Source organism: Kwoniella shandongensis, chromosome 10, assembly GCF_008629635.2.
Source record: "Kwoniella shandongensis chromosome 10, complete sequence".
Lineage (NCBI taxonomy): Eukaryota > Fungi > Basidiomycota > Tremellomycetes > Tremellales > Cryptococcaceae > Kwoniella > Kwoniella shandongensis.
In genome coordinates, this window is record NC_089296.1 from 424,734 (window position 1) to 452,534 (window position 27,801).

The window sequence follows — 27,801 nt, forward strand, 5'->3', positions numbered from 1 at the left end:
TTTGATTCGCAGAGAATCACTTGGCAGATACACGACCGCATCAGTGTCTCCTCTCCTGGTGAGACGAGACGAGCCAAAACGACACTCGACCGATATATCTGCGAGCGAGAATAGTGTTAGATTGATAGGTCGGTGATATCGATATTGCCATTTCGGAAGTCTGGACGGAACAGATTGGGATACTCTTCGGTGTGGTGTTAGAGGACGACAGGTGGACCGTTTGGACATCCAGTTATCGTCCAAGCAGCGAGATCGAGTCCAACAACAATTCGACCATTACTATCAGTGAGGTGACATCAATTCCTGGTCATCCAGCGGCTTCCGATTGACACGCAACATTCGCCTGTACAAATTCATGAAACGCTTCGAAGCTCGATCGCGATCACAACGACGTCCAACATCAACATCTACAACACACGATAATAGCAGATCAGATATCGTAGCGTGTTTGCAGCGCCGACATTGAGAACACCCGCGGAGGGATGATCTCTGCTCGCAGAGAGTCGGGATTGGAAGGTGATGGACACGAGAACGGATGGGACCAGGAGACTATAGCTGCTGCATCCGGGTCAAGTTCTATCCCAGCGAATGGATCAAGATCGGAAGGTGCGTACACAGGCACTTCATTGCTTAGATGGCGTTTCGAAAGTGATTGTTATGGATGTTGATACTAAGCAGACCAATCCCAAACAGGTATCTCGACCCCTCCGTCTAATTCTTCGCACATTCACTCGGAAAATGATGGGTTTCTCGGCGTCGTCGCAAAATGGGGTGGGGAGGACGAGACTCGAAGTTCAGGAAGTGCGAGAACGAGCAGAATGATAGGGAGCAAGATTGGATTGTCACCGCCTCCTCCACCTGGTCCACCTCGTGAGTTCATTCGGCTCCTCCCTCATTATCTCAAGGTGGACCCCAGCTGATCTGATATGTCTTGAACACCTCAAGCATCCGATCCACCGCCGTTACCGCCTGCACCTTCTTCTCATCCTTTTGCTTCGTCTCGACCTCGACCATCCGCACGTCTTTCATCCCTTTCTTCATTACGCAAAGCGAACCTCACATCCACCAGCCGACCGGGCTCTCCTGCTGGTCCTCCACCTACTTCCGATCTCCCTCCTTTACCTGGCCAAGTCAACGGGCAGAATGCCGCCGGTCCCTCGTCTAACAAGAGACCCAGTGGACATCGACGAAAATCCTCTCGAGGTGACGAATCAATAAGAACGACTTCACCGCCGCTGTCACCAACACCCCCCCAGGTGTCCCCAAGATCAAGCTCGCTCTTCTCTTCAGCCACACCGCCCGGCTATTCTGGGGCAGGACCTTCTACCCTTCCTTCTCTAGGCACACCTATAGCGCTGTCCAGCATCACACAAACCTCGGCACCTGTGCCTATCCAACCAGCTCATGTTGCAGGACATGCAACTTCGTCCCGTCCTTCACGGACGCCTTCTCGACATCTGCTTCAGACGGCTTTAGATCTAGCTCAAAAGGCTGTAGAGATGGACAAGAACAACGATGTAGCTGGTGCTCTCGCAGCGTACAGGGAAGCAGTCTCGAGGCTAAAGTCAGTCATGGAAAGAGTCGGCGTGGATAAAGACGATAAAAAACGGAGAAGCGGTAGTGGTAAAACGGAGGAGGAGGGCAGAACTCTGAGAGGGATCGTGAGTCGGTTCCTACGTGATATCGGTGTTCCCTCGTTGACAACTTGTCCGCGCAGCACGATGCGTATGTCGCAAGAATACACCTGCTATCGTCCTACGAGTCAAATCCCGGAACAGAACCCGCTTCCTCATCCTATACTCCTGATTCAGCAACGACCCTCGCATCCTCCAGCTCCGCTACTTCATCACAACCACTGTATCCATCGGCGTCAACATCCACTCTCGTTCCTCCTGCGAATGATGTCGAACCTACGCCACGCTCGTCTTTCGATGACGGCGGTATGACTGGGATTGGCAATTTGATGCTTTCCGATCCAGGCGACCAATCTTTTGATAGCTCAGCTATGAGCCCACCTAGAGCATCGGCAACTAACAATGGACCGACCTCGACCAGTACGCCGCCGCCGTCGATGGGAAGCAGACTAATGTCTCAAACATCCGTTGGGAACACCCTCAGCACTTCATCACCGAAGCTTCCTGCGATAAATGGCACTTCGCGAGATGATATGTCCTTGCAGCAAGCGCTGGACCAAGCAGCCGAAGCCTCATCATCTTCACCAGCGCTGAAGAAAGGATCCGCCGGTCGCGGTATCGGACTAGGATTCCCTTCGTCCTCGCCCGCTAGCGCTTCGACGCCAAATTACACCCCCGCACACGGTCGTACGTTCAGCGGCGGAGCAGAGAGTTTCACTTCGTCTTCTTCGCCTTCTAAGACTCGGTTAAAGCGCATACGACCGTCATTAGGATTGGATATGGAGGCGGATCTTACCGGGATCGACGGTGTCAGCGATGACGTCGAAATGCTTGCGAAAACACCGAGAGACGAGAGAACGCTGCATGGTGTTCCCGTCCATCGACCTCGCTCAGACTCCGTCCCTTCAATCAACCCTCAGCTGTCATCACCTGACAGCGTTCACACCGATGAACGGCCTCTGCCCCCTTTGCCTAACTCTGCGCCCCTGATCGATGCTTCTGGACTACCAATCATCACAGCTCGAACAGCGAGTCTCAGCGGTGCCTCGAAACCGATCAGACCGACTTCGGGACAATATCTTGTTAGTCCAACCACCGCACAGGGGACAATATCACAAAGAAGACAATCTCGACCAGTTTCTGGCTCTTCGACTATCTTACTAGATCAAAGCCAAACTTCAATACAACAACCTTTCCCTGCGATGAGCTCTTCGTCCTCCACTCGATCCATATCGGCTTCGAGCATCAGTACGAGGTCAAGAGCGAAGTCACAACCTGGTCAACGGCCGGACGAGGCAGACTTGCCTCCGGTCCCAGTAAATCAGGCCCGACATCAACCTTCTTTCTCTGTCTCGTCACAGAGAAGCGTGCAACTGCAATCTGGAAGCAAAGGTGTCCCTGCTGGACTACGCATACATACAGGGCCAACTACGGGTCTTGCCCCTCCCGCAATGATCACCTCACATTCTGGCTCACCTCGATATCTCCCTCCTTTACCCGATTCGGCGACGTCTGGCCTTATCTCGCCACTACCGGAAACTCAACCCACCGAAGTGGCTCGTCGACCTTTCCATCTCCTGCGTGTCATTCATGCGTCGATGGATCCCGAGGGATCGGGCAGTTATCTCACAGGAGCGATCCACATCTCCTCAGCCGTATGGAACCCGTCCAACTGGTCTTCCGGAGTGGGAGGTAAGACTCCTGCGCCGAAGATTCATGCGCAGGAAGTCAAAGTGAGATGCATAGAAGCGTTAATCCTGCATTTCGAAACACTTCGATCAACGGGTCATGCTCTGCTGGACGGTCCGAAGGAATATCGTCGGGGTGGCTCGTCAGCAAAAGTGGATAGCAAGAGAGTGGGAGAATTCTGCGCTGCTTTGGATGAGCTGGACGAAGAGATGGATAGTACATACAAGGCGCTGAGTAAAGGTGGCGTAGCGGTGGGTAGTTGGAAAGGCAAGAAGGTGGGAGGAGTGAGTGATTTTGTGTCGGATGTGGTGAAACTAAGCTTATCAGCGCTGACGATTGCGATTGCGCAGAGCTCCAAATCTTGGGGTTCGAGAATATCAAGAGGAATGGATAAAATTTCAAGCTCGAAATCGTGGGTTTTCGATGTGCTATAGGCGTTTGGAGCGGTTTGCTGATTACTAGTAAACTGCTCTGTTATGTAGATACAGCCTCGATTCTTCTGATAAATATGTCGACTTGCTTGCGCATCTTTGCGTAGCAGCTCAAGTAATCGGTAAGTCTAACCTCCTGGCCTCTTCGATGACAACCATACACAAGCTGACAACTTCCTTCTCTCTGATCCAGATGAACACCTCTCCAACCTCACTGGATCATGCACACCATCATACGCTGCTCTTCCCGAGAAATCGTATCGCGAGATTGAAGGGAGAGTTCATCGTTCGGCAGAATTTGTAGGCGCTGTCGTGATCCCGTTCGTGTTGGATGATTTCAAGCAGTTCTTCGTGAGTATAGGTTTTCCTCTTCCTTCCATTCGATCGTCAGATCGAGACTCCTAAAGAGTAAATGCAGGATGTATGGCTGACTGATTGTTCCTCTGTTCAGTTACGATATCTCAAAGGTGGAGTTCGATATCTGGAAGATTGATAGAGTTGAAGAGTGATGCGCTAGGAAGGCGAGTTGGGCGGTCGAGGGAAATACAGTCTTACAGTCTTAGCATTCCTTTCAGTCAGTCTTTGGGATTTGGGCGGGTTTCGATTATGTCTGTCTGTCAATCTATCTATACTTTATTTCAGTGTCCATAATGTCAATATGATTCTACAATATTGGAAGCCGCAGTCTTTTGGACGTAGCTGTGATTGTACAAATACATCGACATTGCCATCCATATATACGGTTCTGGCGCTCATCGCAACGGGCGACAAGCGTTTTATTTGGGATCGAGGAAAGGTGTAAGTTGGTGTGGCGTGGCGTAGCGCGGATGAATCTAAGTTGTATGCGTGGACTATCCCTTCTTGAACCCTCCCCCTTTTTCCAATCTACATCAACAACATCAACATCAGCTGAGAACCCATTTTGTCAAGGGGGACGTTGACTTACCCCAATTTCTTCCGTTCGTAGAATGCATCGACACGACTTGCTCCCATCTAAGTTTTCATGTCAGCATCTATACAATGTTCAAGGTAACGGATGCTCCGGTGGCACGGGTAGACGCAGGAGCGAGAAGAGGGGGAGGAGATCACTCACATTGATGATTCTCGGACAACCATCACGATCTTTTTCGAGACGTGTACATTCTGTACAATAGTACGCATCGGAGATAGCTACGTTCAAGGAAAGAGAGGAGTCAGCTTTGTCCAAGCGGAAGGAAGATATCGAGGGGAATGAGAGGGGGAGAGAGCGGTACCAGTCGACGATAAGAAGGAAGGACATATGTCTTGCTCGTCTGGTGGGAACAAATGGGAAGTAAGAGGGGGAAGCGTTCACTCACCAGGTGATGAACAGATGATACATTTACCAGCTGCCGTTCCGACTACGAAACCAACCCAGAATCAGTATCAGCATTAGTCAGACACCCTCGCAAAGATGCAGAGGAAACGATGATGGAAGAGGATCTAGCTCGCACTTACATGAACATTCGTCACAGATTCGAACGAGGGTCATGGGTCTGACATAGGAATCACAGATCGGGCTGTACGGTGAAGGAGAGAGTTTGTCATTAGTCTTTCCTCCTCCTAACGATTGAGACCAAATACGCGAGTAGACAGGTAGGCGAAAGGACAGGGAAGTGTGGTTCAGAAGCCAAGAACAAGAGGGCCATCTTCCATCTTCCATCTGCCAACTTCCGAATGGCACCGAGGAGATAAAGTTCCTGATCACCTCACACGTCCATCCTTCGCACGAACAGCACGCTCCCCTCCTTGACCATGACATGATACTGCTCGAGTGCGTCAGGTTGGATAAGCGGACACTCACCATTTTCCATCACATTTCTCACACATTCGTCCGATAGCTGATCCACCACGCACGAAACACGTCAGCACCATGCTTCTCTCTTCGTTCTTATGATAAAGGTAAGAGACAAGACGTACCGATACCGGGCTGTCTTCTGCACATTAACAAATCTGGGTGATGTTTTGACTATGAACCACACAAACACACAAAATGAGGCTAGTTAGCTCACGTCGAACACTCTCGTATAGGGCGCATGCTAGGCAGAGCTCATCTCACCATTTTGGTCTATGCTCTTCTTGAGATAGTTGGATGAAAGAAAAGGGTGAATGATGAGCAAGCAAGATAGTTGTCGAGGACGCAGAGGTAGTTATATTGTATCTTCGAGTGGCCAACTAAATACGAGCGAAGTCCGACTTGCGGTTGTTACGTAAGTTGTACCAAACTCGGTGATTCACTTTCGCCTTATGTTGCTATACTCGTCGCCCTCTTCATTGATGACTCAGCAGACGATAAGTCTCTCGAGAAGACACTGTTGGAATGATCATTATCATCATAGCAGAGACAATACGTAATGATGTATATAAGACTACGAAAAACGATACGATGCGACATATAGAGAGAAGACAAAACAGACATCCAAATCCCCGCCCCAATACCGTTCTCAAAACAAAAATGGGTTTACTACAGCCGCTTGGGATCTTCTATATATGCGTGTGGTACTCTTTTACACACAATTTCCAACATTACAACATCCTCTCACACTATACCGTCTCTGTCCCTCTCTCAGATCTTGACAATCTCCATACCCGCTGTGGTATGTCTGTGTCCATTCTCCTTACCCTCCACACAGACTTCTACTCCCATCAACCACTTGTCCTTGAGCGCTTCTTCCACACTCCACCGCGTCTTCGGATCAGGATCCAACATGTGTTTGATGACGTTCCTACATTCTCTTGGGACGAGGTTGTTTAGCGGGGGTGGCGTGGGATGATGGGGAGCTTGACCACCTTCACTGGTAGCCGGGGTGACAGCAGGTCGGTATTGTTGAACATACGTCGCAAAAGTCGAGTCGGCAGTCTTGGCAACTCGCCAAGGCAGTTCTTGGAACTGCATGCAGTAGAAGACGATAGCAGCGGCCCAGACATCCACCAATCGGGCATCGTACTCTGAAGCCAAAAGTCAGCTTGAGCTACTAGCATCATATTATACACCAAACGCAACAACTCACCTTTATGATCGAAGAGCTCTGGAGCGATATATGGCTCAGACCCACACAAACCCTTGCTTAGATGGGTCTTCTTCTCCCAACACATTCGGAAGACATCAGACACACCAAAGTCGGTGATCTGTTCCCGCCTCAGCATCAGTATACGCTCAGATAGAGAGCCACCGCCTAAGCCGGACTGACCTTGACATGACCTCGGCCATCCAACAACAGATTCTCCGGCTTGATATCTCTGTGGGCCACACCCATAGAGTGCAAATAGGCAATACCCTGCAAGATCTGCTTGAAGGTGCATTCCACTTCCGCACTTGACATGCCACCTTTCTTGATTGCCGCGTACAGGTCACCACCCGGGCAGTACTCCATGACTTCGCACCAATGATGTTGCTCATCTTGAACAAGATCGACGGTTTCGACAACGTTAGGGTGGTGGAGAGTCGAAGAGATGCAGAATTCCGATGTGAGCTTCTTAACATAGTCCTTCTCAGTCTCGTTCTTGCGCCTCTTTCGGAACTCCTGTAGTGATGTCAGCGTTGACCGTATATGTATCGAGACGTCAGAATAACTCACCTTGACCGCGTACAGCTTCTCTTCTCTTCTGTCCCACTTATGAGCCAACCTCACAACAGCCGTAGCACCTTTACCAATCGCGGCTCGATCACAGATACCGTACTTCTTCAGCAAAGACGCTGTGCTCTGGTTGTCTCCAGCTTCGCTACCCCTTGTAGAGCCACGATCTGATCCCTTGGCAGAACCGTTCGCTGAGGCTTTTCTTGAAAGCTTAGGACCGCCATCACCTAGACCGACCAAGTCTTTCAAGGTGAATTTGGTACCGCTTGACGCAACAACGTCCTCCTTCTTCGCAATGCCAACGGGTTGACCTCCGACAAGGGCGACTGGTTTGACTGTACCGGAAGTCGAGCCATGCGATGCGGATCGCTGTGATAGACGTCGCTGAGGAGCGGGACCAGGAACCGGCGGAGTAGACGCACCTCGTCGGTCGATAGGTGGTTGGGCATGAGGATCTTGACCGTTGCCAGTAGAGCTCTGTCGTCTGAAGCTAGGTGCTCGGCTAGGAGGTTGCGAGCCAGGTCGAGACGGTGGACGCGAGTGGTCCGAGTCAGACATGCCCGGTGGAGGTGTGCTGGGAGTAAGAGGCGGCGAGCTAGTAGCGTCTCGACTGATCGGGGCAGGACTGTGGCCTCGACTGCTACGTCCGCTGCCACCGGAGGCTTGGCCTTGAGGGATGTCCAGCGCGAGCTGCCTGTCGTGCTTGGCTTCATTCGGGTGGAACATCTTGTGGAAGAACGATTTCTTCTGACCGACCTCACCGAGAAGCGTCGGTTTGCTAGTGGTGGACTGCGATCGACCGCTTCGGACAGCCGCTTCATGGTGCTTGTCACTAGGGTGAGGAGCTCCGCTGTGAACACTTGCTGAGGATGCTGTCCTTGACATTTGCGCGGACGATGAATTGCTGACGGGTGGAGGAATGTTCATAGAATGCTGCGGAGCGGGAGAGTTATTGATTGATGGGAGTGGTCGATAACTGCTTGGGAAGGGGAAAGACGCATCTGACAACCCTTGAAGATGGTCGTTTCGCGGTGAGTCATTTGATCCTTTGGTGGGGGATAATGAATTTCGACCCGAGCTCGATGGGATGGGGGATAAATGGTGGTGATCGAATGGAGTCGGTTTGTCAGCCTCGGATAAGGGAGACGGGTGGTAGTGATTCCTCTGCTGAGCGTGAGGGGGACTGATGGGCTCTGGATCGGATTCAGGAGTGGAAGGTGGAAGAGGTGGTGAGAGCGATGGAGTGGCCAACGCGTGATGCCCATTGGCCTGGGAAGGAGGTTTTAAGGTTTCGAACATATAGGGCAGGTCTTTGACGTTAACGACTTTATTTTGGGTCTAAAGATTGGTCAGCAAAGACAGTCTTCGATCAACGAAACGAGTTCGGCTCACTGTGTTTCTATCCGCCGCCAGGCCCTCCTCGTCCACAGCGTCCTCCGGAACGATACCTGCACCTCCAGTTGCTATTGTCGACATTTTAGGCGAGAATGAGCGTTAGATACTAAGCGGATTGAAGGATGTTGTTTAACGACGAAGAACGGGTCGTGCTAAGTGAGGACTCGATTCGGTGTGGTGATTAAATGAATACGTAGAACGTGCTATAGTCACACTTTGTGTGAACTGATTATATGCGTTCTAGCATAATCGACGGGTAATGGGTGAAGAGCGGGATTTAAGCGTTGTGCAGAGCACTCGGAGGTGGAGCTTGTTCGCCGAAGCTGTAGTGAGAATGAGAGGTCGAGGTGTAGGATGTGGCGATGATTGCGATGCAGATGAGGGGGCGCAACGACAAGGAGATGCAAAGGGGCGAACAGATGATGCGAGATGATTGTGGTCGATGGTTGCGACGTGGGATGCGGCGTCGTACATAGAGTGGCGAGATGGTCGAAAAAGACAGTTTTGGTAGAAGTGAATAACGTCAGCCCCTGTGCAATATCATTTTATGGCTATTTCGTCCAGCGAAAAAGAGCGTTTGTAGCAGTGCAGTAGCAATGATATATGTTGCGATCGAGAGAGATGGGGAGATGAGAGAGATGGATGGGAGCTCGCGTTCAAAACACTAAACGCCCAAAAGAACGCCTTGTCTCCCTTGTTTCCCGCACCGTAACAACAAAGGGTTTTTTCGCTTCACACAGACCGAAAAACACTAAACTCACCACACCTAATCAGATAGACCGACGCTCACTGACGGATGACAATACACAGTGGGTGAAGGCGATATGACTGCGGATGAATCGAAATTCACCATCAGCTCAGATATCAAAGTTTGATTTGTCAGATGCTAGTTATGACGGGCCAAAGAGCGAGCGAGATGGGCGATCCACGTCCTTCCTTTGAAACAGATGGCAGAGGGACCGTGTGAACCACGTTCGTACACTCACATTGATCAGATCACGAATGATTCAACGTTCTCTCTTTTTGATCGAAAGGTTGACTGATTGGTTTATGCTGACGAGTTTGTAGGGATGATCGTCGCGACGGGATTTGTATTATATTGTAATCCGACTTCTCTGAGCGATGTAATGGATTGTATAATCTCTTTTCTCTTGTCTTCTTCAACACGTCTTATTTGCTTGGTAACACCGAGCTGGTCGTGCTGGTCGATGTGATTCGGTCGCTGTGGATGCTTGAGAATGTATAATATATATGTCAAGTGAAGCAGGTGTAGTCTGACCAGAAATGACGGGAATGCAAGGGGGGGGGAGCGGACGAGACGAAATTGCCTCAAATACGAATATATAGTGGGTAGTCAGTCACTCCCAGACATTCAGGCAGGGAAAACGGGGGGGAGAGAGGCGTATTACAAAGGTGAAATCGGTTATGTCGGAAATTTTGTAATTGGTGGCGGGTTTTCTTTCTATTCCACTGATTACTGATACACTAATGCTTATTCAATGCAATACTCCCTTCTCTCGTAATCGGCGATTCGCCTCTCCGTATACACAATCAAACATATTACATATTGTGTTCATACATAATAATAATGCAGATCATCCGGGCGTAGGTGTCCGCTGTCAGTCTGCATACAAGAAAGCGTCACCCATCTCAGTTGGGTGGGGCTTCATCACCCACCAATGACAGCGAGAGACGTCAACAGCTCACTCGCTCGCTCCAACATCATTCCGTCGGTACCACAGTGCCATTTCAGGGATAAACAGATACAATGATGCATTCCTCCAATACCGACCAACATCACCCACCATCACTTATTCATTCAGGTACCGTTCTTGACCAAAAATAACAACGAAGAAAATAGCTCAGTTCCAAAGGCCAGGGTGATTGTGATTGTGCTTATGACGCCTTCAGGCCTGGTATTGTTTGCTCGCATACGAACGAAATGATGTTGACTTTACATTCTCCCCGTTGCAAAGCATAGCGTTGATGCCAACGTCGTGGCTATAATCGGTAGATCCAACATAATTGACACAGGTGGTTTTGGCCAGTATGCTTATGAGCTCTACAACTCTACGTGGCGCAGGCTAACATCCGCGACAACTCGAGGACGACACTGTGGACCGTTGAGAATTCTGCTGGCTTTGGAAATATGGAAGCTACTCATCCGGAGTGTGCAAGCGATGTAGCATCCTTCTATAGGTCTAGGGTATGATGTATAGACGAATGTGACCACTTATGACGTCTTGTGCAGCGATACTGAAACTAGTCCCAGCTGTGCGGCGATGCATTCTTCTTTTTCCATCCCACCCAATCAAGTGAAAATCGCGCAAATCGCCACAATCCGATATACCGAGTTTACATTTCCAAAGCGAGGCAGCTTCGTACAGAACAAGTGGCGAACAAGAAATCACGTGATCGCAAAAATGCCACGTGGAGAGAAGAGGTGGCGATCCTGGTACCTGGACGCGTTTTTGTTGACGAGTTCGAGAGGAAGGTGGACATGGTGGACACAGCATTCTGCATAGCTGCTGCGAAGGTCTGTCATGCTTGATAGTATATAGTGTCACAACGGTCGCACCGATCTAGTAAGCTGCCTAGATTGCTCCTCCGATATACGACAGCGATAGACATTCTATACCGACCTGCGTTCGCGTACTTTGCACGGACCTCCCCTCAAGCAATTCATTCAACGTCCTTTTGGTCAACTTCCAATTGTTGATCTTGTCATCGATATTCACCTTCTTCAAATAGCGATTTTGTCAATCCCTTGTTGTGACTACCATTCTCGACCACTCCACCCTTCATTCGTGTCACCATCCATACTGGGCCTGATACATCAAATCAGCTTGTATCACCCAACTTGATCTTGCATCCTGCACCATGGAGAAGCTGAAATCAGCATTCTCCTCGACCTCGGCTGTCTCTTCCAAACTCACCAAAGCTTTCAAATTCAACTCGGACCATAATGTCCTTCATAGAACCCAAACGTCAAATGGACAGAGGTGGAATGGTGGTAATCCATTTTTGGATGGACCGAATTTAGAAGAGGTACGTTTCTTGTCATGGGTTGATGACGTTGGGTTTAGGATTGTGTATGGAATTGTGGAGGAGTATTTGTGATGTCTCAGTCGTAACGTGGCTGACTTTGATTTCTCTCTCTTACTCCCCCCTCCCACATTCTTTGGATGTAACCGACTATTATGGTGCCCCTGCTGCCATTCGCGTCTGACGATTCTATCAATCCACGATGGGAACACAGCCTTCGTTACCAAGAGCGCATCTCATCATCCATGTTGTCGCGGTGAGTACCTAAGCGTCCCTTCTCGATTTCGCAATTATACTGCCTCGCCAACTGTTCGCTGACACCGCCGACTCCAGATCTTCTTCACATTCCTCGCAATATGTACAATGGGAGCTGTAGCCAGCTTCCAATCCAAATGGTTTTCCACCTGTACGTCGGCCCTTCAGCCTAGTCTCGACCACACTATGTATGTGTCACTGAATTGCCTTTGTTATACAGCTGGAGGGACAGGATTCACTATCTTTCTCCTACTGCTTTCCTTCCTCTTATCAGCTTTCTTACTCCTCGTACCAATCATTTACGATAGGTGAGTACACACTTTTCACCAATCTTTTCTGGCACCTCAAACTCATGGGACTCCTCTCTCTCGTCATTCAGATGGGATCGCCTGAAACGTCCTGCTCAATTTTTGGCACAAACACGGACGACGTTCATCCTTCACACTTTTGGGACTTTCACCGTACTTCTCGCAGCGTTCATCGTCACAATCAGCGGTAAGCTCGCGCACGTTCTGGGCGGATTTGAGGATCAGAGCTGATCTTTCGTTTCATGTAGCTTGGACGGCGAAGGGATGTAAGAATGCGGACAATGATCCTCATGCGAGTTTGGGAAACGGATATAAAGATGGACTGAAGCAATGGTGTACGACCAAGAAAGCGTCGGCGATCTTTGACTGGTTCGCTTTTGGTATGTGCAATGTCAATGACATTTCCAACTAATATTAGAGATCACTGACATACTGCTGTTTATTGATAGGTGCTTGGACCGCTCTACTCGTTTTGACAGCATTGACATTCCGACGTGAAAGGCAACAATCTCGTCGAGAACCGGGGTTCATCCCTCCCGATTCTACCGGGATCTCATACTCCAACATCCTCGCGGCGGACGACGAGCGATATGCAGACAAGACGGCTCCCCTTAGCTCTAATGCAGCAGCTACGGGACAAGATGATGTTCCAGGAGGATACGGCTATCCTACTTCGAATCGTGCTGGTGCTGGGACTGGCGTTGGTGCGAGTCGACCTAGTGTGGATGCGTACGGAGCGTTTGACGGAGATGGGATGCCGCATTCGAACGATGACACTGAACCAAGTAGGACGATGCAGTTGGCTTACAATGATCCGTGTAAGTGGCGTCCCCGAAATCGAGCTGCCAGACCGAAATGGGACTATGTCGAAGTACGAACCAGCTAATAACTCCTTGGAACCTCGCAGACGCCCAAATCCGAGCCTCATTGATGCACGACCCGAATTCGCATGCTGGGTACGCTCAAGCTGCTTCCCAGCCTGGTTTGTATGCGAATGGTGGATTGCCCAACCCGCCTGCTTATGGAGGAGGATATCGATAAATGTAGATAGAGCAATGTCGAAAACCCAGGTCGTGGGCGTAGTCTGTCTTCGTCAGTCAGTTAGTCATGTACGATGTATGATACTGTACACTTTTGCGCTGTCATACACTTGCTGTCGAAGCTGTGATCAGTACGTTGGGAGCGTATCAGTTCGGTTTTCGCAACCTGCTTCCAAGCGATCTCGATCAGTAGCAGTGTGCACGGGAATAGCCAGTATTTAGAGCGATGCATAACAATAATAACATCAAGCTGCTGCTTCTTCTTCATCCTTTACACTACGAAACGACCCATCTTATAAGTTTTCACCTTACATGCTCACGACGAGACCGAGACCGGCAAGAGCGAGGAAAGAGACGGTGCTGAGAGCGGAGGAGATACCGTGGAGAGTGGAGAACTTTTTGTTAACCTTGTCCATGGCGTCGGTGGGCTGTGGTAGGTGATCGCCGAGTATCAGCATTGGGTATGCGTTACAGACAAACGCGATTCTAACACGCCGACACAATACTCACGTTGGGCTCATCGTGCTCCTTGCCCTCCAATCGCTCCAACCTATGTCTCTCGAACATGGCGTCTGTGGCCAAGGGACCGACAACCAACCAGTTAAGAAGTTGGGGGACCATACTGGCCACGATCAACAGACCCTGTTGACCCTGCTCGGAAGTAGCCCAGTGAGGCTCGACTCGAGGGGAAGAGATCAACGAAGGGTGGAAATACAGATGGGTGAAGAGAAGAGCGGAGGTGGTGAGTGTTTGGAAGGAGAAGAAGAGGGGGGTGAGTCGGGATTGGAGAGTACCGAAGGTTTGTCGAGGGAGGGTTTTGTAAGTTCGGAATCCGGACTGTTGCGAGCACGGATAACGTAGAGTATAGCATGAAGGATCGAGATGGTGGGCGACGATCGTCAAGATGCACGGTGGTCGGTACAAGTCAGATTACAATCGGACGATTACGTAGAGTAGAGAGTAAGGGAAGAACACACGATCAGCGCTCATTCCCATTCCTCATTCAACGCACACCCACAGCCACTCACGATAACTTGCCAGACGTTGGATCCCAACGCTGTTCCCCAAGTGAGGAGATAGAAGCCCTTGAGGGTGAAAGGCGCGAGAGCGCTCTGGAATAAACCTGCCATCGTGTACTGATAAAAAGTCGCTTTTTGTTTGGTTGAAGGTGAGAGAGAGAAAGAAAGGGAAAAAAAGAGTAAACACCAAAAGATGATAGGATGGGATGGGATGGGATGGGATGGTGATGGGAAGCGCGATGACACGTTCAATCCGAACCAACCCGCACAACCGACCAACCAACCAAAGTTTGTTCGAGCACCCAGGTAAATTCAGGCTTAACAGCGAGTGTGACGTCATTCCTCATTCCACCACCTACTGTACAGTACATTCCGTCATACCAATTGGGCCCCGGTGTGATTAGACGTCACAATCCTATCGTATGGTGTCTACGGTTGTGGGTCAGTAGGAGTGGGATTGCCGCTGGCTTACGGACCACACCACGTTGTAATTCCTGGCATACCTCATCCCATTCATCATTTGTTGACAATTGACGAAAACACAATTAACCGAGAAGTGAGAGGAACGACTGACACGCTCCAACGATCAAGTTAAATACCAAACCAACATTTAGTTTCCGACAAGACTTTCTCTTCCTTCTAAATAACACACCAACAATTAACACAACTAGCACCACTTTTCAGTCATCAATCCAACAATCCACCCCACACACACACACACCATGTCCATCATTCGAAGCTTCTCCGCCTTGCCCGTCTCTCGAGTCTCTTATAGAGCACTCAGCACTTCCGCCATCCGATCCAAGACACTCACCGAGAGCGTCAAAGACACTGCGGATGCTGTGAGTGGCCATCTTCTCTTCTATCTACACTGGACCGGACTTTCGTGATTGACCGTTGCTTTTTAATTCTAGATCAACAAGAAGGTAGGACAGACGCTCGCTGCTGGTCTTGAGAAGAGTGAGCAAGCGACAAACCAAGCCAAAGCTACTGTTGGTGAGTATTCATCGTACATCCCCCACTATGACATACCTTGCTCTGTCCCTTCCACCATCGCCATCCGACATTGCCTCCGTCCCCTTGGGGTCTCACCTGCCAGATGTTCAAAGATGGACCCTAGCTGACTGTGAAGTCGACTTAGCTTCCAAAACTCCCTCTGAATCAGAGGTGAAATCCGCCGCCTCTACCGCCTCGTCAAAAGCTACAGAGACCGCCGAATCAGCTCGTCAAAATGCCAACCACGCTCTGGGCTCCGCAGCTGGTAAAGCCCGAGACGCAGCAGACGATGTCAAGAAGAACCTTTAATCCAGCATTAGTCAGAGACGAATGGAGAAAGGAAGAAGTCAAGTATAGTAGTTTATGAAGAGATGAATTGACGATGTCCGTTCTCACACATTTTGGCTAAGACCATGTCCACTTGCTGTTTCGTTGGAGCTACTTGGACCGTTGTGAACACGGATAGCTTAATACTCTGATCATTATACATGACAACATTATAGCTCTACACGGTTTCTCTTTGCAGAAACTCCCCCCGGATAAATGTTGTAAGGTTACTCCACGACAAATTAACTAGATATGATAGACAGATCGTCCTTCCCGCCCAAAGGCACATTCGTTTCTCCCTTTGCAATCTCGCGGCGTCTTCGTAATTCTGGTTCAGGACCACCCAGTTGTCCTCAGGTAGTTCGTGTACTATAACAATCAAGACCTCGCTTCAGTCGTCGCAGGTGTCCCTGCTGTAGCTGGGGTCGGTGTAACATTGCCATTACTGCCATTCGTATTGTTCGGGCTACCATTCCCGTGATTTCCAAAAGGTGATCGAGCTGCACAGCGATGAAACAGAGAGTCAGCGGCCGTTCACTTCGTCACCGGGCTGAAGTACCTTAAGAGTTACTTACCGCCTCCTAGGATACCTTTGGGCGGACTCAACACCCCTTTGGCTCCACCAACTCCCACTCCTCCGCCTATTCCTACGCCTAGACCCATCCCCATACCCATGCCCATCCCGAACAACCCCCCAGACCCTGGCGGGCCAGTAGAACCAGCCAAATAGTCTGCTAGATTTGCGAATCGCGATGAAACGGTATCTCGATGTTGCTGTTGATCGCGAGTGAGTCCAGATTGCGGTTGTGATTGCGGTTGCGGTTGTGACAGTTGCTGTTGTGGGAGACTGCTGTCGGTGGGATTTGCTAACGGCTTTTTGGCCTCTGTGCCCACGGGCGCAGATGCGGATAAAGGGCGGGAGCTGAGACCTGATGAAGTTGATGGTAACGCGCTTGCATTTTGAGTAGACGCCACTGGTGTAGCAGAAGCAGCTGTCGATGGCGGTGTTATGCGATCTCCTCCAGCGGTGGCAGGATCTTTCGCCTGACCATTCGTCAACTTATTTGACAACGGTCTGCCCCAGAGGCCTAATGACGATCCAATCGGTACCTCTCCTTCTACCGGACTTTTGGTGTCTTTTGTCACAGGCGTTGTCAACGGTGCCTGCACTGGGCTACGTCTGGGTCCGTCAAACAGCCCCGAGGTCGTAGGTACCGTTCTGCCTTCACGCCGTTGTATGGGCGCGGATTGCTGTTGAGTCTGCTGAGCGTAAGAATTTGAAGGTAATCGATTATTCGGGTTTTGCGTCGTGTTCTGATTTTGAGGGACACTGACTCGAGAGGGCAGATAAGACTGGTGTTGACGAGCTTGCGCTTGAGGTTGCTGTTGAAGTTGAGACTGCTGCTGTTGCTGCTGCTGTTGATGTTGTTGTTGTGCCTGCTGTTGTTGTTGTTGTGCCTGCTGTTGCTGCTGAATAGACTGCTGCTGAGCTTCCTGCTGTGCGTAGGCGGTATAAATGTTGGCTGATTGCTGTGGCGGCTGAGAAGGACCCGCCACAGAATAGTGGGATGCGAATACGGCAGGTGAAGCGTGTCGAGAAACGTGAACAGAACGTCGAGTCTGATATACTGGATCAGCTGTCTGCCCGAACGTAGTGCGTGATCTGACTACTTACCTCCATTAGCGCCAAATCGTTCGACGCGTCCTCTTTCGATAGATGAGCTGGTGAAGCACCACCTGACCAGTCGAAAGCACGGATTGTGCTTGGTTGACCAACTCTAGGGACGGGTTTCACTGCACAGCGGTCATATCAGCCTCGCGAGCTCGCTTCATGTAGTGACACCAGCTCTGCTCACCTAATCGAGGGGTTTCAATCTCGTTCTTCTCTCTGGCCAGTCTCCTCCTTTTACTCCAAGTCTGCTCAAACTCATCCCAGTGGAATCGATCTCGTTCGTCCTAAACAAAGGTGAGTCAGCCTGTGGTTGGGTGCAGGGATGGCAACGCTGAGGAACAGAGACTCACAGTCCAAGATGACCAAATCAAGTGTTTCTCTGCTTCTCTCATCTTCACCAGTTCAGATAGAGCTTGTTGATGCCGTCTCGACGCAACCTCGTGCAATCTTTCTCGGCGCTCGCTGAGAGTTTTGTGTAGATACTTGAGAGCGGGATGTGTACCTGCAGAACATCCTGTCAGCTATACACTTCCAGCAGTATCACACTTCTAGGTTACCAGAACGGATCGAGATGATACGCACCATTCAGTATCATCTCCTCCTCTGCCGCAGCCTCTTCCATTCGCTCGACATATAATCTATCCCTCAGTGCGGCGAACTTGAGCTCAAGCAATAACAAGGATCGCATCGAGGCAGGAGTAGGCGGAGGTGCATGTGATGAATGACCGTGTTTGCCGAGAGATGAGGGAACAGTCAGGTATGCTGGAGAATCTGTGGAGGAAGTCAGCGATTAACGTGCAGCGGTTGAATGGTAGGCGAAAAACCACATACCAGCTGCTTCGGGTTCCTCCTCTTCAGCTCCTGTTTCTGCCTCAGGCTCGGCGTCATGCTCCACTGCTCCGTCTCCATCGACGTCCTCTTCCGCTTGTGCTGGCTCATCTAGCGGGTCCCCTTCTTCCTGCTCTTCATCGTCACGCGCGTCCTTGTCTTCGCCTTCCTCGATCAAATCCTGCTTGTTTGTGTCCGTCTCGACGGGTGCATCCTCTTGGTCTTCGTTGTCCTCCTCTCCCTCTTCCTCCACTTCGTTTTGTTCCGCTCGCATCGTCACATCTCCATCGCCATCACCGTCGTCTTCACCATCCGCGTCGTCGTCCTCGTCGAGCACATCAGCATCGAAGCCATCGTCTTCGCCAGAAGGGGCCTCAGGGTGAGGGACGTGTAGCTTTAGCGTGACTTTCGGTGACGGCGGTAGTGGTGATACGGGCAAGGGATCTGATGGTGGGGGAGTGAGTGATGCCGTGGATGCTTGTGATGGATGTCGATCCCTATTTTGTGAAATTAGCTCTGGCCGAACGATCGTGATAAGGCAGTGTGAACATGTGGAGGATAACGTACCGCTTGGAAGATGACGGCCCAGCTGCAGCATGTCGTTGATGTTGCTGGTCATCTTCGCCATCGTCCTCGTCTTCATCTTCCTCCTCTGTCAGTTCACTCTCATCGTCACCTCCTGCACCTCTTAATCCCAGCCCTTCGACTTCCTCATCTTCCTCCTCCTCTTGGTCCTGATCTTCATCCTCGTCCTCATCATCATCATCCTCGTCATCCGTCAGGGGTAGCGTTGAGCTGGTCGCTGGACTTCTCCCTTCATCTTTGACAGCTGATGGAGATCCGGGATGGATGACAGCCGCTCTTCCTGATGAGCTGGGGGATGATAAGGGCGATGATGTTTTTCGAGGTGGAGGTAGTGGTGGTGGAGAAGGCATGACGCGTGTATCTTGCACTGCCGTCAGCGCTGTCGAGTGGGAGAGAGCAGTGCGATGGAGCTGTCTGAAACTGAGCTGTAGACCAGAGCTGGAGAGGAGAAATGGTAATAGCCGGCTTTGTTGTGCAATAGGCTAGTAGGAGTGGGTGGGATAGGTGGAAGAGCCCTCAAGCTCTCTCGCACAAAGGTAAGAGGTCAAACGTCAAACGAGCTACTGCTACTATAATACGGGCGGAGTGAGAAAGATGGATGGAGGATGTAAACAAATGACGAAGTGGTGATAATTGAGCTGTACAAGACATTGACTGGTTGGGAGAGAGAGTAAACTTAACTCCCCCCTCATTGTCCACCCACCTCTCCCTCTCCCTTCTCATACACAACCGGATTAGCGTCACGCTTTGGTTACTTCCGATTTAATGCGGCTTGCCTAATAGTAGCCAATTTTTCAGGGCGCCTAAATATCCCTGGGAAAGATGGTCACGTGACGCTTCCTGGCTGAGGTGTCTTCTGTCCATGCTGTTGTTGTTGTTGTCTTCCAGCTAACGCAACGTCTGCTCTACACGTCCAAGATTGAAGGCCGGTGTTCGGGAGGAATATCGGACCAGTGTATTGAGGAAGATCCTGCAATGAAAATCTGGAGCTGACTTGATTTAGATAGTATACTGACGGTACAGCGGAACGTGGCATGACGAAGATGGAATTGATTGTCGATGGACTTCGAAGTGAATACTGCACAGGTCACCGACGTCAAGTCACCAACACCAATGTCCGGGAGTGTGATGTCGCTCGCACAATGCCCCGGAAGTCGGCCATTGTTGACACCTCAACACGTTGACCTTACAATGTCAGGGAAGATGACTGATCTGCGCCCGCTCAGACCATGCGGTCACTCCCTTTAGCGGAGTTGCTGTTTTTCGTTGATCATGGATTACTGACTCATGACTGCACACGAGCGGGACACTGGACCAGGAATCTGACCATACGTCGCGAATGGAAAGGCGAAAGCCGTTCACTTCGCAGAAGGTTTGATCAGCTAATAACTTGTCGGTCCTCCTTTCCACGTGTACAACGTTTTGTAGGAGTCCTTTCGATCACTCCAAGCGACGCAGAACCTTTCCCCTTCAAGTCCTCTATGTCCTTCCTTGCTGTTAATCAAACGCACTGATCGTCGATTTCCATCGTACCTGCGTGATGATGAGACAATCCGTGCCCTCGTCTGCTCCGATGTGTGGCTTCTCTCGTGCCACGCTCATCGTACGCTTACTCTGATGCGCACATCAACACACACACATACACACAAAGTGTCGTATAAAGATGATGGACCGTGCTCAAGTGGTGTATGGCGTGAGAAATGTGCTTCTCTTCTTCCGTCCCCACAAACAGCGGTCAGAATCGTCCCCTTGCTTCGTCTTTCCCACCCATTCCTGTGATAACACTTCTTTCCTTCTTACTCAACCCCTCTATTCCGTTCATTCTTATAGGTCGCTATCATCCAAACCTAACCCCTCTTCATCCTCTTACCAGCCTTATAGACATCAAGCAACTTGCTTGCTCAAGCTTCTCGTAGAAAAGCCAGTGAGTTCTCACGGTGACACACTGTGTCATCCTCGCCACCGTTCCCGCTCCTTGTCCTGATCACTCCTTCCACCACCTGGCTGCAAGCTGGGTAAAGCCCTTCCTTCGCTTCCTGACCAATGCCTGTCGGCTCGCTGTCAAGTGCAAAAGCCTCTCAGCTGACGTCATGCCAAACCGTTTTCGTCCAGACATGCGTCTTCAAACCTTCATACTTCCTCTTATCCTCTTTATCATTCCTTTAGCCCTCGCTACCAATCCTACGGATTGCTCCAACACTCCCACTCGTGATCCTACAACCTGTCAATGTCTCCCAGGGTTCCTCGAACCGGGATACAGCAAGAGAGGTGGCGGTGCGAACGGATGTGTTTGTCCTGATGCGGAGAACACCAATTTGGTATACAATTATGTCAATGGGAAGAAGACGCCCTTGTGTGTTTGCATAGGAGATCATCAGAGTGAGTGGAGACGAACTGCACCTCTTACTTGGACATCATCGACTTCTAGCCTTGTCTACTATATTTCGGTCATTTGTCCAATAGCCCGTCTCTTCGCATAGCGATGCGAGCGAAAATCCAAAACGAAAATGCTGACCACATACCAATCCTTGTCAGTCTACAACACCGACGCACAGAAATGCGAATGCAAGGTGAGTTGATGATGCAATCGCCCAACGGCCCGTAAAATGGTATAGAATACTTACTTCGTACATATCAAATACTGTAGCCGGGTTATCAGTCATCCACATACAACAACCACCTCACCTGCAAACCACCGACCACCTCGACGCCATGTGAATCTTCCACTGGCATTCAACCTTCGGGCACTGGCGGCTTTTCAGGCTATCGCAAGCGTGCTTTAAACGCTGCTATCGAGCGACGTGAGATGGGTAACGACGCCAGAGCTGTGGAGGAGACGTTGGGATGTAAGTTGGATGAGAAGGCTTGCGAGGCAGAAGGTACTTGGACTTGTACCGAGTGGGTACTATACCTAGACAAGGCAGATGTCGGCGATGCTAACAAGCACTTATATTTCAGCATTACCTCGAGTCTCTCTTCGTGTGGTGGTTGTCCCGGCGACGGAGTCGGTAAGTCAGACCTGTGTGCTCAGTATCTCGGTACACAACGATACTGATGCACAACTCAGTAGACTGTGGCGCTCTGCCGGGTGTCTCCCAAGTTAGGTGTGTCACCGGCAACTGCGTGATCGGTGAGTTTGGACATTCGCAATTCGATAGCGACTTGCGAATCTCATTTGATATCGAATGCCCATGGCTCGCAGATACATGCCAGCGAGGCTACGTCCTGAACTATCAGACCAACGCTGAAGGCGCAACGACCACAAGCAACGTCACTTGTGTACCGAAACATCATCGTCCGTGGTTCATGGCGCAGGGCAGCTGGCAGCCATAGACGTGAGGGTTTCGAACTCGGAAGGAGAACAGGGATAGGTAGACGGTCAGACACCTTATCCCTCTTCATCATGAGGATTGAAGCTTTCCTCTACTTATCTCCCGCTATCACTAATGTCTCGATTACTCCTCTTTTTTTTGCTTGCATTCGAACGGTTTCCCGGACAATAGTTAGATTCAGATTTCATAGTCATTCTTTCCAGTACAATTATCTTCTATTCCCTTCCACGTACTTCTCGTTGTATATACGACCCCTCATGACAATATGCAAGGCCAGTGCTGCCCCTCACACTCCCACCTTCGAGATGCATGGCTGAGCAGAAAACGAATATAGAGAGGGTGAAAAGAGACGAATTCCACGCACGCACGCACTGCCACGAAGAACAAGAGTGAGGAGTATGACGTCATTCGGCCATTTGCCACCGAACGTAACTTTCCAACCTGAAATGCTCATGTCTGCAATAGCAATCAAATCAAGCGTTTTATCTAGCATTTAATCAAAACATTCACTCGAATACACCAACAAATTAGGACAAAAAGCAGTAAAAACAATGTCAGCTCCTCAACCTATCCAAACGAGCGAAAGCACTCTCACCTCCTCTGCTCCTGGCCATGGTCCTTCAGCAGGAGCAGCTCCTACTTCTTCAGGATTAGGGACGACCCACGCTCAAGCTGGATTATCGACGAGTCCCGCTGCTCCTCCATCTGTCGTTGCGCAAGGGACGAACTTGCCTTCAGCGCCAAAAGATCTGAATGAACCTCAACAGGGTGAGTGGATACACGCCTCGTGAATGTTGTGCTTTGGGCAAACTCTGTGGACGAGATTTACAGTGGAGTCCAGATGCTGATGCGATTTTGGTTGGTCTGATTGTTAGCTGCTACGGCCCCGGGGACTGGAGGTGTCGTGGAACAAAGTACGACAGAGAAGATCCCATTTAAAGAGCAGGTGAGTCGGAGTTTGCCTTGATGTGGACGTGAACGCGTATGCACCGCCGAGTCAACCCGCTGACGGACACAATATCACTTGTATTCTTAACTCTTCCACACGCATCTTGGTCATCGACATCAAACGCATCCTCACCACTCCACGCCACGTCTCTTCCACCATGTCCTCTTCATCGTCGGCCTGTCCCCACTGCGATTCGCCCATCCCAGGTCAACGGCTACGCGAAGAAGTTTGCCGGGACAGTGTTCCGTAATTCTGAAGAAAAGGAATTTGGCGAGAAGAAGCTCGATGGGCAGATCTAACCGTGGGGATGCGTGTTTGCAGATTGTGGTGGGGTCTCCATTGAACAACAAAAGGGGAAGACGAACGAAGGCGTGAAGATATATTTTTCGTCGAGCATGTGATGTGCATTAGTGGATGAAGCGTAATATAGAAGTTATGTACAAAATTATAAAGATATTATTAATCTCTCGTCTCGTCTCGTCTACTCAATATTATAGTGTCTCGGACGGTTCTCTTGACATAGACATAGACACAGACATATGAGGAGGTCAGACGACCTTCTAAGCCTTATTCAACCCCTCTTGAGACTCTCTCCATCTTCTTCCACCCATATCCCTCTCTTCACCTCTGACCAACCTCCACATGCCAACTTTCCACCCTTTCTCATCCGTCCCTCTCCAGCTCTTCACAACGCGAACGATCACCCATACCCAAGCTGCCAGGAACAAAAGATGGATACCGCTCAATACGGCAGTTGCGATGTTGGTGTGACAGTATCGTCCCATGTTCCAGATCACACCGTCGAATTGGATCCATTCTGATTCGACGGCGTATTTGTAGCTTGATATCTCATGACATGGTCGAGAGTCCGCTTGGAGGGCCGACAAGATCAGGGATACTATCCAAGTGAAAACGAGATGGTCAGCATGAGCGTGGTCACGAGTTATTTGACATCAGACTAGGAGGGAGGAACGACTAAGCCGAGCATGTCTGACTGAGCCATGGTAACTTGACAGACCAGAAATGACTCCGGCCAGTAAAGGACTATCTCGCAACAAGTTTTGAAAGTCTTAAAGCCTGATACTCACAAAACCAGCATATCCCCTGTGCAACGACATATGTCATCTCTCCCTGAGCACAATCAAATCTCGTTCTCTCCCCTTTATTCCTTCTTGAGAACGGTAACAAGATCGCTGTCGGGATGTAGGTCGCCCATACTCCACATGCTACGATATGAGGGATAAAGTTTGTGAAGGACCCGGCGAGGAGGACGGAGATCAATGTAGTGAGGATGATGAGGATTGTGTGGATTGTCTAAGGATTGCAAAGACAAAGGTCAGCATCGTTCTCTGTGTTAGGTGTTAGGTGGGTGCCGTGCCACTCACGATAAGTGCATATCGGATGTTCTTGCTGCTCATCATGCTGTCGTGTCTCGCTGTAAAAGTTGTAGGTAGGTGCAATTGTACAATTGTAGTCTCAGTCTCAATTATAAGTGACAAGTCGGTTCAACTTGACTCCAATCGTTGGTGTTATATATCGTTCTTCCTCTGACCCAAATCCGAACGAAGGGCAGTACGAGTTATGTCACAAGACGACAACTTGGTTTGCTAGTCTATCTCACCCTTACTACTAGGCGGCTGCGAATATGGTGTGTCACCTGTTCATACTAACTGTACTATATCGTACCCTTATACAGCCACTAAAGCTGCACCGCCATATAGTAGTAGTAGCCATTTATCCATTCAACGAACCGTCGGAGCAAAGAGGCTTGGCTTGGCTCTCCGTCCGTCCGGGGTAACTTACGTTGAAAAGTCACCTCAACGGACATCCATCCTTTCCGTCGGTCCGGCGGCACTTACTTGGTGCATGCAATGCATCAAATTAGAACAAGTAAGCCCTGCGATAAGGATGCTACTGCGCACCGAACGTGAGGGCAAGGGCAAGAGGACACGTCTGCATTATCGTGAATGACGGAAGAGAGTAGGCGCCGATAGGGGCACAGCTTTGTGTCATGCCAAGACACTCCGCATTGAGCTAGAGATTAGTGGCATGTTGATTCCCTAGCGACCGAAAGGCACATCCACACTCAAACCAACAATCACCAGCTCAGCTCCGATTATCTGCCGATTAGTTCAACTTGGAAGTCACTATGACTCATGCCACCGCGCTACCAAGTGAACGAGGTATCAGAACGGCTTCGGCTGGGAGCTACGCCTCGCGTGTAACGGGTATCACCTGCAGACGTCCAATTGATACGAAAATCTACATGACATATGACCGGAACGCTCTGACAAATATGTACGAAATACTATCCCTTCCAACTTCGGATCTTCTCCTTCATCTCTAAACACGCCTCTCTGGATTGAGCGTGTATGCAGGACTCGATAGCCTTCACTCGAGTCGCCATCCCGCAGATCGCTCCCCTCTGCGCTTGACGTCTTTCGTCCACCTCATGCTAATTGTACACGGACTCAGACTCATTGCTGTTGTTGCTGTTGTCTCGCAGCTGCTTCTCTTACAGGTGCTGAAGAAGGATTACACCATCAGCTCAAAGCTTTCCGAGCAGCGTGGAGAGCGGCCTGCACTCACCGAAATAAGCATGTTCTTGACCCTCCTCTGCCGTTAATCTCTCCTGATGGTCGAATCTCAACAACTTGTCAAGGAAATCTATGGCCTCGTTGGAGATGTATCGTTGATTTTCAGATGTGATGAATCTTGACCACGGTTTGCGGGGGTATCGACCTAGAATATCGTCGTATTGGGCATCGAGGTCGATGTCATATCTCTCGAGACTGAGCCGCGAGGTCAGTACTAGAATGACAAGGGAGTTACCAGAAAGGTGTAGTGGCGGGTTTGATCAGGAAGTAAAGGGAAGGATAGGGACGGGCGGAATCGGGTGAGGAGCGAAAATGCAGCTAGACAAGACTCACTATGCGAACAGCTCATCTGTACCCAACACCTTTGCAATCTTCACCAACTGATCCGCGTTATCATGTCCGTGGAAGAACGGTTCTTTTCGGAAGATCTACCGGTGACATCATCCCATCAGCACAACCATTAGAGGGTAAGAGACAGTTGTTACTCACCATACTGGCGTACATACAACCCAAACTCCACATATCCAAACTGTAATCGTATTCCTGGAAATCGACCAACAGTTCCGGTCCTTTGAAATATCTCGAAGCGACTCGGACGTTGTATTCTGTTCCGGGGTGGTAGAATTCTGCTAATCCCCAATCGATGAGCCGTAACTGAAACAAAACCCCTTCTGTCAGCTTCTTCTCGTTCGAACTCTGACGCGAGAATTCGCAGGCTCACTGTTCTCTTCTCGTGATCGATCATGACGTTATGAGGTTTGACATCTCTGTGCATGATACCCTTTGAATGGCAGAAATCGAGAGCTTTGAGCAATTCAAAGACATAGTATCGGACGTCGAAATCAGTGAATTTAGGATAGAGGGTTTTAAATTCGGTATTCTGATGTGCAGATGTCTCCCGACAAAGTCAGCGAAGGCTCCTCCACGTAATCTTCCACCCAAACCATCTCCACCTACCCCGACATGGGTCAATCAAGGTGTGAGGAAGGAGGTGTATGGGAGGATGAGAAGTTGAAGGGAAGGACTTACATTGACGTATTCGGTGACGATAGAAGGTGTTTTTGATTGATTGTCCCGGACGACATCCAACAAAGCGACAATGTTAGGTCCTCCAGCGAGATTTTGGAGAATCTTGATTTCACGCTTGATCTTCTTCTTCTTGACTGGTTTGAGGACTTTGACAATACATTTTTGGTTCGTAGGCAAGTGCATCGATTGGAAGACCTAAACGATGGGAAGGGACACGCGAGCTTGCTCGTCAGCGACATGTCATATGTGCAGGGCGGCTCAACTGCAGCAGCAGCAGCAGCAGCAGCAATCGTAGTAGCAGTAGGTGGTAGTGTACGTAGAGTCGGCGAAACGCTCAAACGTACCTCGGAGTACTTCCCTCGGCCAACCTTACGAACAATCTCATAGTTGTCCTGAATACCCCATTGGACTACCAGGTTGTCTGTACAGCGAAAGCGAAATGGTGCATTAGCTCCGTATCTGTCCCGCTTACACAGCGTGTTGAATGATGGTCACTCACCATAATCCCACCATGATCGCCCTAGCTTCTCATTGACATTGGGGTAGACTCTAGCCTGGAGGAGGTAGAGAATGTGTAAGCGACACTCAGTTCATCAAACGCATGGACGGGGAGGAATGGACGCACTACGCTTCTCCCGCTCATTCTGAATATCCGTTTGCTGATCTCTTCGGTTGGTTTGTAAGGAGCAGGTCGATATGCGTAATGAAGGAGTAAAGGGGGGACGTCGACCTTGTTCACTCGGGCGGTGCTGTTCTATTTGAGGTTCCTGCCGGTGTAGACTTGCTTTATCTGATTCTCCAAAGTAAGGGATGCGATGTCAATTGTGTGATGTCGATGTAGGACTAGTTCTGAATATGTTATCGGGTTAGAGATCCAGAGCTGCTGTTGTGATCTATAACCAAGTCTGCTGCTCTGACGGTCAGAGTCGTTCCATCACCGTCAATCAGAGCTTCAACGATACTGTATCCCATGTGCTAGGCAAGCAAGCGCGTCTCTCGGTTACGAACAAAGGCAAGCAAGTGGGATTTGCTTATACAAGCATATCACCGAGTTTATATCTCCGAGAGTGGCAT

General features: G+C 50.0%; 11 protein-coding genes across 11 annotated transcripts; 5 read left to right on the forward strand and 6 right to left on the reverse strand.

Annotated features, from left to right (window-relative positions):
• Positions 1-482: 482 nt before the first annotated feature.
• On the forward strand, positions 483-4,247 carry CI109_105573 (uncharacterized protein; the record flags this gene model as incomplete). The annotated part of the gene is made up of 8 exons (XM_065967698.1): positions 483-606; positions 679-870; positions 946-1,661; positions 1,718-3,607; positions 3,674-3,735; positions 3,806-3,876; positions 3,948-4,105; positions 4,206-4,247. 8 exons carry the CDS (start codon positions 483-485, stop codon positions 4,245-4,247), a joined length of 3,255 nt encoding a protein of 1,084 aa, XP_065823770.1.
• A 358-nt stretch (positions 4,248-4,605) lies between these two features.
• Positions 4,606-5,717, reverse strand: CI109_105574 (PHD finger-like domain-containing protein 5A; the record flags this gene model as incomplete). Its single annotated transcript, XM_032003468.2, has 7 exons — positions 4,606-4,639; positions 4,701-4,747; positions 4,848-4,924; positions 5,092-5,133; positions 5,231-5,292; positions 5,577-5,613; positions 5,693-5,717. The coding sequence occupies 7 exons, from the start codon at positions 5,715-5,717 to the stop codon at positions 4,606-4,608; spliced, it is 324 nt and encodes a 107-aa protein (XP_031862326.2).
• A 621-nt stretch (positions 5,718-6,338) lies between these two features.
• CI109_105575 (uncharacterized protein) lies at positions 6,339-8,826 on the reverse strand (the record flags this gene model as incomplete). Its single annotated transcript, XM_032003469.1, has 5 exons — positions 6,339-6,721; positions 6,784-6,901; positions 6,964-7,296; positions 7,351-8,688; positions 8,743-8,826. The coding sequence occupies 5 exons, from the start codon at positions 8,824-8,826 to the stop codon at positions 6,339-6,341; spliced, it is 2,256 nt and encodes a 751-aa protein (XP_031862327.1).
• Positions 8,827-11,625: 2,799 nt separating this feature from the next.
• Positions 11,626-13,394, forward strand: CI109_105576 (uncharacterized protein; the record flags this gene model as incomplete). Its single annotated transcript, XM_032003470.1, has 8 exons — positions 11,626-11,793; positions 12,005-12,046; positions 12,124-12,196; positions 12,266-12,353; positions 12,425-12,540; positions 12,602-12,733; positions 12,803-13,171; positions 13,261-13,394. The coding sequence occupies 8 exons, from the start codon at positions 11,626-11,628 to the stop codon at positions 13,392-13,394; spliced, it is 1,122 nt and encodes a 373-aa protein (XP_031862328.1).
• Positions 13,395-13,701: 307 nt separating this feature from the next.
• Positions 13,702-14,523, reverse strand: CI109_105577 (uncharacterized protein; the record flags this gene model as incomplete). Its single annotated transcript, XM_032003471.1, has 3 exons — positions 13,702-13,821; positions 13,904-14,230; positions 14,422-14,523. The coding sequence occupies 3 exons, from the start codon at positions 14,521-14,523 to the stop codon at positions 13,702-13,704; spliced, it is 549 nt and encodes a 182-aa protein (XP_031862329.1).
• A 611-nt stretch (positions 14,524-15,134) lies between these two features.
• CI109_105578 (uncharacterized protein) lies at positions 15,135-15,717 on the forward strand (the record flags this gene model as incomplete). Its single annotated transcript, XM_032003472.1, has 3 exons — positions 15,135-15,254; positions 15,327-15,408; positions 15,554-15,717. The coding sequence occupies 3 exons, from the start codon at positions 15,135-15,137 to the stop codon at positions 15,715-15,717; spliced, it is 366 nt and encodes a 121-aa protein (XP_031862330.1).
• Positions 15,718-16,113: 396 nt separating this feature from the next.
• CI109_105579 (uncharacterized protein) lies at positions 16,114-19,170 on the reverse strand (the record flags this gene model as incomplete). Its single annotated transcript, XM_032003473.1, has 8 exons — positions 16,114-16,235; positions 16,311-17,355; positions 17,411-17,529; positions 17,592-17,691; positions 17,758-17,909; positions 17,990-18,178; positions 18,239-18,732; positions 18,803-19,170. The coding sequence occupies 8 exons, from the start codon at positions 19,168-19,170 to the stop codon at positions 16,114-16,116; spliced, it is 2,589 nt and encodes an 862-aa protein (XP_031862331.1).
• A 1,764-nt stretch (positions 19,171-20,934) lies between these two features.
• CI109_105580 (uncharacterized protein) lies at positions 20,935-22,153 on the forward strand (the record flags this gene model as incomplete). Its single annotated transcript, XM_032003474.1, has 6 exons — positions 20,935-21,199; positions 21,356-21,390; positions 21,468-21,718; positions 21,779-21,828; positions 21,891-21,950; positions 22,023-22,153. 6 exons carry the CDS (start codon positions 20,935-20,937, stop codon positions 22,151-22,153), a joined length of 792 nt encoding a protein of 263 aa, XP_031862332.1.
• Positions 22,154-22,703: 550 nt separating this feature from the next.
• CI109_105581 (uncharacterized protein) lies at positions 22,704-23,400 on the forward strand (the record flags this gene model as incomplete). The annotated part of the gene is made up of 3 exons (XM_032003475.1): positions 22,704-22,920; positions 23,028-23,098; positions 23,308-23,400. 3 exons carry the CDS (start codon positions 22,704-22,706, stop codon positions 23,398-23,400), a joined length of 381 nt encoding a protein of 126 aa, XP_031862333.1.
• A 261-nt stretch (positions 23,401-23,661) lies between these two features.
• CI109_105582 (uncharacterized protein) lies at positions 23,662-24,522 on the reverse strand (the record flags this gene model as incomplete). The annotated part of the gene is made up of 3 exons (XM_032003476.2): positions 23,662-23,999; positions 24,190-24,415; positions 24,487-24,522. The coding sequence occupies 3 exons, from the start codon at positions 24,520-24,522 to the stop codon at positions 23,662-23,664; spliced, it is 600 nt and encodes a 199-aa protein (XP_031862334.2).
• A 1,056-nt stretch (positions 24,523-25,578) lies between these two features.
• Positions 25,579-27,370, reverse strand: CI109_105583 (casein kinase II subunit alpha; the record flags this gene model as incomplete). The annotated part of the gene is made up of 9 exons (XM_032003477.1): positions 25,579-25,625; positions 25,691-25,893; positions 26,032-26,126; positions 26,188-26,352; positions 26,420-26,578; positions 26,728-26,922; positions 27,072-27,148; positions 27,227-27,281; positions 27,353-27,370. The coding sequence occupies 9 exons, from the start codon at positions 27,368-27,370 to the stop codon at positions 25,579-25,581; spliced, it is 1,014 nt and encodes a 337-aa protein (XP_031862335.1).
• Positions 27,371-27,801: the final 431 nt, after the last annotated feature.